The sequence below is a fragment of the Thamnophis elegans genome, chromosome Z, assembly GCF_009769535.1.
Source record: "Thamnophis elegans isolate rThaEle1 chromosome Z, rThaEle1.pri, whole genome shotgun sequence".
NCBI lineage: Eukaryota > Metazoa > Chordata > Lepidosauria > Squamata > Colubridae > Thamnophis > Thamnophis elegans.
Window position 1 is genome coordinate 7587659 of NC_045558.1, and position 12929 is coordinate 7600587.

The window sequence follows — 12929 nt, forward strand, 5'->3', positions numbered from 1 at the left end:
TTTCGATTGATGACACAGGACAGCTGGGAACGTCTCTATAGACAGGTAAACTTTCCAGACAACTAAAGGTAAAAAATGTGCAAAACAGAGTGAAGGAGACGTTATTTTATGGGAGCATGCAGTTGCTACACACCCTATTTGAATGCCGTGGGTATCAGGGTTCCAAGTAACACCCCCAACGAAAAAAGACTCAGAGGCTTGAAGTTCCACAAAGTTCCATTTTATTAGAGATGGCATATCTGGGAAAACCCTCCAAATGAAAGTCCAAGCCCCTGCCCAGCACCCCTGTGTCTGTCACATGGCTCAATCAGGCACCGTCCCAACTGGAGATGCCTCCCAGTCACGCCGCTTCAGGTGCAGGGTAAGATGTCCTTGACTCTCTGAGAAAGGAATGTTATTTAGACTATATATCTCCCATATTCCATATAATCCCCCACCCATTTTCCCACAGCATAAAATGTGGCAGGCCTGAAGGCCCACTGGAAAAGGTGGCTTCCAGACCTGACAGTGGGTTGCATTAAATTATTGTCATTGGTCTCCTATCAACAGTATAAAAAACATGATCACATTTTTCTATGGAATAGTGGCAAATATCTGCAGCTCAGGTGTAGGATGAGGGGAAAAGTTCGTTCTCAAAACTTCTGAGTTGGTTTCCAAATGTATTGTTACCAGATTAGTTAAGGCCAAATATGGCTTTTTCAGGCTTGTGCCTTAGCCTGCATATTTTCCAATGAGACAAACCAAGACAGGAAGATCATTTTATTATAATTTATCAGAATATTCAGACAAAAGGGGTTCCTCTCATTCAAAGAAGGAACCCCAATCTTTAGCTTGCAACACCTTTTACAATTAGCATAACGAAGAAAAAATCCAAGAGGAAAGTTGATTGGACAGGATAAAAGTAATCTCTTCTTTGCATAGGAAATCAGTTACAAATAATCAAACATGTTATATATTTGCATCGCAGAATATCACATCTGTTGATTTAAATGAGATCTGAAATCAGAGGGGGCATAAATTGCAAGGAAAAAGGTTGTTTAGCGTTCACGAAAGGGATAAATCAGACCCCAATTTGTACTAAAAAACTTTTTCTTAACTGGAAATCATCTCCAGCCTGTTTATCTTTTCAATTTAGGAATGTTAAAAGTATTTATTCCTAAATTTATTTCTAAATTCCTGTCTGTAATGAGCCTGAACATCCCTTTTAAGACAGAGAGAATAAGTCAAATCGAAACACAAAATAACCGTTAAAAATATAAAGTTAATATACAAAGTATCTATGATTGCTAACAAATTACAAAACCCATCTCATTTGTACCTCACTAGGTAACATCTTTCCATAAACTCAGCTGAAGATGTTACGTAGCTTGGTAACGAAATGTTCGGAAACCAACTCACAAGCTCAGAGAACGAATCTTCACCCTCAATTAAGTGCCACAATTCATTAATTTGACCATAAGGCACAATATGATCTTTACAACATCGAATTAACAAATTTATTTCTTTGAAACGTTCACAAAATGTGCATGTTGGCAAGAAATCTTGATTTAATGTATTTGCTTTGGGATCTCAAAGAAACCGGGGTTCTCTGATTTTGTATTTACAGGTTATCAGAACATCTGGGAAATCCTATAGCATATTTTTTTTTATTGTCATCTTTCTGTGTTCATTCTATCTTTTCAATTTAATCCTGGCTGTTGTTTCAATGGCATATGAAGAGCAAAATAAAGCGACTCAAGCACAGACAAAGGCAAGAGAGATGTTACTTCAAGAAGCAAAAAAAGTGCTGAAGGAACAAAAGGTTTGTAAATAACATTTAGGCAGGGGTGGGATTGAAAAATATTAGCAACCAGTTCTCTTCCTGGGTGGGTGGGGGTGGGCATGGTGGGCATGGCCTACTCAGCCTCCTGCACCACCGGGGGGGGGGGGGGAGAGATTTTTGCCCTTCCCAGGCCAGGACCAGGTGATCTAACTTATCAACTGCAGCGATTCACTTAAGTACTGTGACAAGGAAAGTTATAAAATGGAGCAAAACTCACTTAACAAATGTCCCACTTAGCAACAGAAATTTTGGGCTCAGTTGTGATTGTAAGTTGCGGACTAGCTGTATTACTGAAAGAATCTATTGCAGCCATGAAAATAGGAAGACAATGCATCATTAATAGATGGTTTCCATGTTCTTGATTAAAAAAATATTCTCCATATGGTTTTGGTTACTTTGTATTTTTAACTCTGTTATTTTGTGTTTTTAAGTTTGGATGCTGCTCATAGTCTTTATGAGTGATGGGCAGCTACATACATTTATTAAATTAATAGACATTATTATTGTAATATAAGAATACAGAATTTGGGAAAAAGTAGTAACATACAATCAAAACTAAATAAAATCAAAGACTATATAAAATAAGTACCCAAACATTTTGATGAAAAAACATGCTGTAAATAAGTGTATGCACGACTTTTGGGTGGAAATTGTAAAAGTTTATACTACAGAATAGACAGCTATACATTTCAGAGTATTTTTCATCACAAAGACTCCATATGTACTAAATGCAAACATCAAAACAAATGAAGAATATCAAAAGTTAAGAAGCTATTTATAGTGATTTGCAATTCTCCCTTTAAAACCTCTTTAATGCAACATATCAGGAAAAAAATAATAAATTGCTCAAAATCTGTTGAAAGGCAGATGTGGAAATTAGAATCAATTAATCTGGTAGTGACTATGGCAAAATTATTAAAAATGTATACTCTACTAATCAATAGTTTCTGTCTTAATATTTTAAAGTGGAAGAAGTAATGTAAATAATATTAGTGTCATGCTCACACAGCATGAGACTGTGTGTCTGTGTATATTTACAGGTAGTCCTTGACTTATGACCAAAACGGAGCTCAAAATTTATCTTGCTAAGTGAGGCATTTTTAAGTGAGTTTTGTCCTATTTTACAAACTTTCTTGTTAAGTGAATCATTGCTGTTAAATTAATAACATGGTTGTTAAGTAAATCTGACCTCTCCATTTACTTTGCTTGTCAGAAGGTCACAAAAGGTTATTGCATAAGCCTCCCCACCCCCAGGACACTGCAAACATCATAAATATTAGTGAGTTGTCAAGCACATAACTATGTGGATACTGCAATGTCATAAGTGTAAAAAACAGTAATGTCACTATTTCAGTGTTGTGGCTTCAAATGGTCACTACATAAACTGTGGTAAATGAAGGACTACCTCTAATATTAATATCATGCTGATGGAAACTCTGTGTATGGGTGTGTGACACGCATGCACACACAAACATGTATGTATGTCTATGTACATGCTAAATTTATTTGCCACCTATCTCGCTGTGGGCTAATTGACTTACAGCAATTAAAAGGAATGAATGAAAAGAAAGTAAACAAAATAATGGAACTATAAAATAAACAATGAAAAAGTAAACTACAAGAATACATCAATACGATAACAAAACATGAACAAATGGAGAACAGAGTGGTGCACTTGTCCCTGTGTAATCAATCTTCAATCCAGCAGACCCCCCCCCTCTGTCTATCTGTCTGTCTGTCTGTCTGTCTGTGTGTATGTGTGTGTGTGTGTGTATATGTATGTGTTTATCTTTATCTCTATAATCTATCTCTATATCTATCATGTGTGCGTCTATGTAATCAATCTTCAATCCAGCAATCATCTCTCTCCCTCCCCTCCCCCCCTCGTGTCATTCATGTGTGGTATTTTTTCCTAATCAAGTATTGACATGTATTGACCCTGCTTGCCTTCCAAGATCATTCAGATATTGATATCTGCTGGGGCATCGATGTCTATGTTTATTTCTTTCATTGCATATTAGCTTTTACAAGATCAGTATTCTTTTACTTATCGCTGCTGCTACTACTACTCTTGCAATGCATACTTTAAACATATATATATATATGTATGTTTCAGGAACTAGTTTCACAAAGTCTGGCATTATCAAATGAAAACTTGGAAGTATCAAGTGAAGAATCTGAAAATAAAAAAAGGAAAAAAACATTTAAGAGAAAGAAGAAATGCAAAAACACAAAATCAAAAACCTATGGAGAAGACGAAACAATGTTTTATTCACCACCTGATAAAAATCAAAAGGAACTTGTAAGTTTAAGCAGTTTAACCATTATAAACAGAGTGCAAGATATATCAATCTTATTAAATAGAAATTTAATGACCTAGGTGGAGACTCTAGAAAGAGTGCAGAGAAGAGCAACAAAGATGATTAGGGGACTGGAGACTAAAACATATGAAGAATGGTTGCAGGAACTGGGTATATCTAGTTTAATGAAAAGAAGGACCAGGGGAGACATGATAGGAGTCTTCCAATATCTCAGGGGCTGCCCTGAGGGAGTCAAACTATTCTCCAAGGCACCTGAGGGTAGAACAAGAAGCAACGGATGGAAACTAATAACACACACACACTGGAACGGTATAGGGTTTCCTGCCTAGGCAAGGGATTGGACTAGAAGACATCCAAGGTCCCTTCCAACTCTGCTATTGTATTGTATTATTGTATTGTATATAAAGCTTTTAAGGGGCAACCAACAAAGTGCTATAGTTTCATTTCATAGATTTATAAATCTATAAGTCAAATTAAAAAACCAACAACCTTGAAAAATAGTTTATCTAATTGCACCTACAAATTTATTCCAACTACAGTTTTACTTTCTATCTCTGGTTTTTAACTTAACAATGTAGAATTACTTTTTCTAAATGTGTTTCATGATTAATGTGCATTTTTTTCCAACAATATCTTTAGGATAGATCAAAAGAGGCAGGATGCTGGTCATAGTATTATATGTGTAGGGCTAATATTGAGATTCACCCAGCCTGGTAGGATGGAGAGATCTAACACTGCACAACGTTAAGAGGGGCCAGGACTAGCCTTCCCTGAATGGTTTAGAGTCTTATCTACTGTAATTGTTCCCAAAGGAGAGCTGCTAGATTGGGGAGATTCTTGTATTACAGGCAGAACATAATAAAGTAGTTAGTTTGAACTCTGCCCACATATGCTTGGTTGTTTCTACCTGATAGGTGGGCTTCAATCATGATGCTATAACTTCCATCCTTCCTCTTTTGACCACACTATGGACACCACTGATTCCCCCCCCCCAATTCATTTCATCAAAATAAGCAAACAATGAATTCAGAAGTATGCATGAAAGTTGCTATTTCTATAGTTACATACTTATTTTTATTATGAACTAGCTGATAACACACACACCCACACAAACATATATATTTGTGTGTGTGTATGTATGTATGTATATATACAAGACTCTGTGTGTGTGTGTGTGTGTGTGTATGTATGTATGTATGTATGTATGTATGTATGTATGTATGTATTATGTCACAACCCCTGGTATGCCAAAATATGGGAGGGAGCATACTGCTTCCATTTTCTGTCCTTCGACTCACCCTAAGAGCCATCCAGGAAGAAAGCCATTTTTTTATGTTGCCTTTGTATGCCAAATGCAACACACACACACACACACAGAGAGAGAGAGAGAGAGAGAGAGAGAGAGAGAGAGATAAAATAGGTAAGACCTATGCCATAGGTTTGCCATCATGGCCCTATACAATTTCAGACAAATGGCTGTCCAGTCTCTTCTGGAAAACTTGTGACAGAGTACCCAGAACTTCCGGAAAATTTCTCCGTAGTTCTAGTTCTTAGTTCTTCTCTTGACAGCTAGGGGTCAGTATTGAAAGATGTATGGCATTCTCCAATCTCATTTTTAAGTAATTGAAAAATATAAAGAATATTGTGGAAGATCTTTTAGCCTTCTCTCTCATTTTCAGAATACAGCTAGTCCTCATTTTATGACCACAATTGAGCTCAAAATTTTTGTTGCTAAGCGAGATAGTTGTTAAGTGACTTCTGCCCCATTTTATGACCTTCCTTGTCACAGTTGTTAGGTGAATCACTGCAGTTATTAATGTAGTAACACAGTTGTTAAGTGGATCTGGTTCCCCTATTGGCTTTCCTTGTGGGAAGATTACAAAAGGTGATCAAGTGATCTTGGAACACTGCAACTGTCACAAATACATGCCAGTTGCCAAGAGTCTGAATTTTGATCACAAGACCACGGAGATGCTGCAATGGTCATAAATGTGAAAAATGGTCTGTCAGTAAATGAATGGTTGTAAGTCAAGGACTACCTGGGGCGAAGATCTTTAGTTCTGCATTACAAAACACCTGGAATAATGTGATACCTCTAACAGTTACAGGCAATTAATATACCTCTAAGCAAATGTTTAAGGGACGTGGTGGCTCAGTGGCTAATACGCTGAGCTTGTCATTTAGAAAAGTCAGCAGTTCGGTGTTTCGAATCCCTAGCACCGCATAATGGAGTGAGTTCCCGTTTCTTGTCCCAGCTTTTGCCAACCTAGCAGTTTGAAAGCATGTAAAAATGCAAGTAGAAAAACAAGGACCACCTTTGATGGGAAGGTAACAGTGTTCCATGCGCCTTTGGCATTTAGTCATGTTAGCCACAAGACCATGGAGATGTCTTCGGACAGTGCTAGCTCTTTGGCTTTTAAACAGAGATGAGCACACACCCCTGGAGTTGGGAATGACTAGCACATATGTGCTAGGGGAACCTTTAACTTTACCTTTAAGCAAATGTTTATCAAATATTTTGAATAAGACTTTAAACTGTATCCTATTCAAGAGGATCTTAACCTAAGATCTTTTCCAGGAAATTATTTTCCTGCACTCACCCAATAAGAGATGTTTCAATAAAGGGTACATTAATAGTTCAAACATTCACTTTATTCAGTAAAGAGTGGGGTGTTTTTTCTTCCACAGAAGGAGATGGTGATGTCCTATCAACTACCGCTTGAAATGCTTGGTGATCCATTTCAAAGGCAGAAATTAACAAGTGCTGCCAATGTGATTAGCAAAACAATGGGTGAGTGAAAACAAAACAAATCAATTTTCAAAAATATATTGGGTAGTATTATTAATTATTTTAATTGCTTGGTAAAATGTGAAAATAGTTCAGCCCCTTTTTCCCTTTCCCTTCCCTTTCATTCTCTGTTGAAAATGAAAAGGTGAAAAGTATTAGCTCCACAGCAAAAGCCATCTGTAGAAATCCTCTTCAGTCCTTTTAAAATATTTGTTCAAATAAAATTGTTGTTAGTTGCAAAGTCATGTCCGACCCATCATGACCCCATGGACAATGTTCCTCCAGGCCAGTGGTGGGTCAGTACGGTTGCAACGGGCCCCGGCGTTTTCTCCACATGAACGTGTGTAGCACGCACATGCATCTTACCATCCAGCAACGCCTCTAGCTGCTTGGCAGAGCGTCGCACAGACGCTGTACGTGCTGTGCGCAGAAGCGCCAAAGAGTTTAAAGACAGGTGGGCCCTCTGGAGCACTGTACCGGAACGGTACCTGCTGCTCCTGCCAGGCTCTGGTACACTTGTACTGGTGCGTACCGCCTGCAACCCACCACTACTCCAGGCCTTCCTGTCCTCTATCATCCCCCGGAGTCCATTTAACCTCACACCTACTGCTTCGGTGACTGCATCCAGCCTCCTCATTCTCTGCCGTCCCCTTCTCCTTTTGCCCTCAATCTTTCCCAGTATTACTGTAAAAATAATTCCACCCCATTTAAAAAAACCTGTAAGACAATTCCACCACATTTTTATGGGGTCTTTGGTTTGTCCGAGCTTGGTTGTTGTTGTTTTTTGCAGATATTTCATTACCAAAAAAGTAATGACATGAATGGCAATGTTTGGTTATTTGTTTGGTAATGAAACATCTGGAAAAACAATAACAGCCAAGCTCAAAAACATCAAAGACCCCAATACTTTAACTCTGAGCTACAAAGATTATCTTCTTTTCATACTATATTTTTGTTTCTGAACTTTTAGCTTTCACTATTGACATGTTTTCAAATAAATGTCAATAATTTGGAAAATTTGACTCCTATTTTTTTTTTACAGCAAAACAGCTTCAGTACCATTATTATATTACAGCCAATTAAGTTTTCATGATCCAAAACTCATTTAAATTTGTGTTGTATTATTTACAAAAGTTAGAAGGGTCTTCCCCAGAATGGGATCAAAAAAGCCAAGATGGCAACTATAATGATACTGTTGTATCATTGTTTTCATGTGTATTGCAACCTTGATTTTTTTTTAAACCATACTGTGGTTAATATCCCCTAGTCCTCCCCTCTAATTCAGCTAAAAAAGCCCAGAATTCAAGGAGGAACACAATTATATTGTCTCTAACTCAGTGGTTCTCAACCTTCCCAATGCCACGATCCTTTAATACAATTCCTCATGTTGTGGTGACCCCCAACCATAAAATTGGTGTCTTGGTTCCTAAGTTCATCAAAAATATGTGTTTTCTGATGGTCTTAGGAGACCCCTGTGAAAGGGTCGTTCGAACCCCAAAGTGGTTCTGACCCACAGGTTGAGAACCATTGCTCTAACTGAAGCAATAGTTATTACAAGGATCACATCCATGAAGCTTTACAAGCAGATTGAAAATGTGCAGATTGGTGGTCATTAGAATGCTAAATTGAAATATGTGTGACAAAGCACCTTTTTGGTCTGATCTTAATCTCCCATGACTTAGATCCAGTGCACTATTCCAAGTCCTAATCCTAGAGTCAGCACACTATATCATATACTTCTACAACAGAGTTCTCCAATCTTTCTGGGTTAGTGGCCTGGAGGGAGGGAGGGGCAGGTGCCTTTTACACACACATGTGCACACATGAATAGGGCTGTGAAAGTGATACAAATGGGGCCATTAGCCCCTGCAGGACGCTCACAGTGATGCTGGTGCCCACATAGCTCTTGCAGTAATGCTAGAGAGTAGAGTGATTCAGATTCAGAGATTAGAATGTCTCGACCATGCTTGCTTTGGTTGGGTTTGTCAGTCGGAATATTGACACTTTATGTGTGATTCTGATTCCATCTCAGGCTTGGCCCTTTTAAAAGATGTGGACTTGTACTCCCAGAGTTGGCTGGCCAGCTGGCTGAGGAATTCTGGGAGTTGGTCCATACCTCTAAAAAGGGTCACAGTTGATAAACTGTGATCAAGTTTATAGTCTACAGGTGGTACTTAATTGAACCCACATTTATGGTCCGTGTGACCAGATCTGACGTTATGATTTCTTTGTGGTGGTTATTAAGGAAACAGTTGTGAACACGATTACCATTATATGTTTACAATGGGGTGGCGACCAGAAACTGAAAGTAAACATGGACATAATTGTGGACACATGACTGTGGAGGACTGCAAAATCCTATATATGCGGCTGAGTGCCCAAAATGTCACATGACCCCAGAGCAGATGTTGGAACTCCAAAACCAGATCATAAATGTTGTTTTGTTGTAACATTGAAGAGCCACTTAGTGATAATAAATTGAGGACAACCTGTGCAGTCAAGAATCAGAAGGTGTTACAGAGCAGCACCTTTTCTGCTAAGAACTTTATGAAAAGATGCATCATATACATTTATAGCAATAGCAGTTAGACTTATATACCGCTTAATAGGGCTTTCAGCCCTCTCTAAGCGGTTACAGAGTCAGCATATCGCCCCCACAGTTTGGGTCCTCATTTCACCTACCTCGGATGGAAGGCTGAGTCAACCTTGAGCCGGTGAGATTAGAACTGTTGAACTGCAGATAACAGTCAGCTGAAGTGACCTGCAGTACTGCACCATAACCACTGCGCCATCTCGGCTCTCTTTGTTAGTTTAGATGCACTTTCAGGTTAAGCATGTGTATTAGTGTCAGTGATTACCTGGAAAGTTAAACAGAAATAGTTATTCTGCATTTTCTAATCTAATAACTCATAATTATGTTCCTCTTGGTCTTCAGAATGGGAAGAATCCAAATTTGAATTTCCTCCCAGCCTGAAAGAAACTCTCAAAAAGCATCTGATTTGGCAGTGCTGTTCGCTGTGGTTGCAGATAAAGAATATATTGAAGAAAATAATGATAAATCCTTTAATGGAACTATTTATTACACTGTGCATTATAGCAAATACCATGCTGATGGCATTGGAAAATCTTTCATTATCATCAGAACAGGTTACTGAAGGAAATAATGTAAGTGAATTCAATTTCTTATTAAGGTGCATGCCAGGCAATAATTATGTTTTCTGGGAAAACGTTCTTTTTTCAAAGCTTGGTACTCTAAATGTTATACATATTAATTATGCATTAAATTATTCATTTTCTTCTACTCAGATCTCTGAACTCAGTCAGTTGCATAATGAAGTGGCCAGGCATCTTCAGGAGCAGTCAAAAAAACTCAAGATGGTTTTAATAATTGCCATCTTGATTTTTTAATGCCTTTAATGCCTACCCATTACGTGCCCCTGGAATGGCAGTGAGATGAAAAAAGGAAATAGTACAGTTATAATCCTTCCATAGGCATGAAAGCCATCTGGGTGACTTTGGGTCAATCACCAAGAAACAGGAAGTTCTAGTCCCACATGACGCATGAAAGCCAGATCCAGTCAATGTCTCTCAGCAAAACTCACCTCACAAGTTTGTTATTATTGGGAAAATCAGAGGATGTTCACCATCTTGAATTACTTATGAACTAATAAAGGGGGATAAAAATCTAATAATAAAGAGACTTTGCCTTCTGCAATAACAAATCTGGAGCCATCAGTCTTTCATAGTTCTGATGTATTTTTTGCAGGTATTCACTGCCATTTTTACAGCAGAAATGGTCCTCAAGATGATTGCCCTGGATCCATATTACTATTTTCAGTGCTCCTGGAATGTGTTTGACTTCACTGTGGTTATTATAAGCATAATAAACCTGTTCCTGAAAATGCGGTCGCCAATTTTCAGAACGGTAATAAAGAACCCTTTTGATTCAGTCAAGTATAAATCTTTTATGTCCATCCTGTGAACGAACTGCTACTTTTTAAAGGAAACAAATTAGAATGCTAAATTTGAGTAATGAAGTGTCTTATTTTTGGCAATAATTTGGCCAGTTTTTGCCGGATGCATATTCTGTGTTTTGTCTTGGTACAGTACAAGGTGAGATAAAATAATATATAATAATGACAATTCTCTCTTGTTGATAGGATCCTCTTCTCTTGAGCCTGATAGAATAGCTAGTCACCAGAGAAACACCATATGAAGCAGCATATTTACCGGTTGATTCAGAGAGCATTTGCTGGCATCAGGAAGTATTTGTAATTCTCTCTGAATCATTAATGACAACATGTACTATATATAATTTCAGATGTAAATATCATCCTCTTGTACAAGTGAGTGTTTATACAAAAGGGCATTTTGAACTTCCTTTTGGTATGAATAGTCTGATACATTTATTTTACCAGACCAGACTGTTGTGCACTGCATTATTATATGCAGCTTCAATGAAGGTGAGTAAGTCAGCCCGATCAGTCTGCTGGTACTGAATGTAGCACCGTAAGTAGTGCTCCACCATCACATTTGTTCTCTCTGCAGCACCATTGGTCACGGGGTGGAATGCAGAACTTAAGGCCCTATGAGGACCTCACCATTGCTACAAATCAGTGCCAGAACTAGGAGGTGAATTACACCTCCCAATCAGAAAGGATGAACTGTGTGCATAGTATAAAACTCAAATCTAACTGCTGGTTTTCTCTGTTTTTTCCTTTCCTCCCCAACCCTGTCTTATCCCCAACAGCTGAGAATCTTCAAACTTTCAAAATTTTGGCCAGCTTTAAATAAGCTTATGAAAATAATGTTGAAATCAGTAGGCCCACTGGGTAACCTCACCCTGGTTCTGATATTCACTGTATTCATTTTTGCCGTGGTTGGCAAGCAAGCCTTTGGGAATTACTACAGCGCTGTTGCTGCTAACGCTAGCATCTGCAACAACAACAGTGTGCCGAATTGTCCTTTCCATAATAGTTCTGAGACGTGCCAGTTGCGTTGGCACATGAAAGATTTTTTACATTCATTCCTTATTATATTCCGAATTCTGTGCGGAGAATGGATTTCCACCATGTGGGAATGCATGCAAGTTGCCGGGGAAGGACGGTGCATAATTCTGTTCATGCTGGTCCTGGTTTTAGGAAACCTGGTGGTAAGTTTCCAAATATTTTTGTCAGGGCAATTTAAATTAGAGCCTTTCTCGGTTAACAAAATCAGGAGGAGAACTTTCCCCTCTAAAGTCCTGTCATCTACCCTGTTTCCCCAAAAATAAGACCTCCCCCAATAATGACCCATGCCTAAAAATATTGCAACACAGCAGCAGCCATTAGGTGACCACGCTCACCACCTCTTGAATCTCAAAAATAATAAGACCTCCCCAAAAATAAGGCCAAGTGCTTATTTCGGAGGTCAAAAGAAAATAAAACCCTGCCTTATTTTTGGAGAAACATGGTAATTTCTTCTGTAAACAGTGATATGATTGGAGAGGTAAGGGAAGAAGGAAGGGAAAGGAGAGGAAAGAAGAAAGGAGAGAAGGGAGAGAAAGGAAGAGAGGAGAGGAGATGAGAAGAAGAGGAAGGAAGGAAGATAGTGAGGAGGAGAGGAAGATGGAAGCAGAGAAGGAGAGAGGGTAGGAAGGGGAAGATGAAGAGAGGAGGAGGGGAGAGGTAAGGGAAAAGAGGAAGGAAGGAAGTAGAGAAGGGAGGGAGAAAAGGAGAGGAGAAGAAGGTGGTGTCAAAATAGGCGAGGGATGGTAAACAAAACAACCCGAATGGAATATTACAATTCTATAAATGGAATGACAAATGTATTAGAATTATGAATGTAAAAAAAGAATAATAATGTGAATGTATATATAGAGAACAAAAAATAAAAAAAACTTTATTTAAAAAGGCAGTGATATGATTTACTTCTAGAATAATGCATAATGTGAATTTTTATATATTTGTTTATTAGACTTTCTGTTTATTTGTTTCCTCAAACTTGCACTTTTATCAGA

The 12929-nt window shown here is 38.3% G+C and overlaps 1 protein-coding gene across 1 annotated transcript in view; it reads left to right on the plus strand.

Moving 5' to 3' along the window:
• Positions 1-12929, plus strand: part of LOC116520660 (sodium channel protein type 5 subunit alpha-like) — a 62342-nt gene that overhangs the window by 20276 nt on the left and 29137 nt on the right. The window contains exons 8-10 of the mRNA XM_032234942.1: positions 9867-10078; positions 10668-10856; positions 11682-12083. Coding sequence (XP_032090833.1) covers positions 9867-10078; positions 10668-10856; positions 11682-12083 — 803 coding nt within the window. The remainder of the gene's footprint in view (positions 1-9866; positions 10079-10667; positions 10857-11681; positions 12084-12929) is intronic.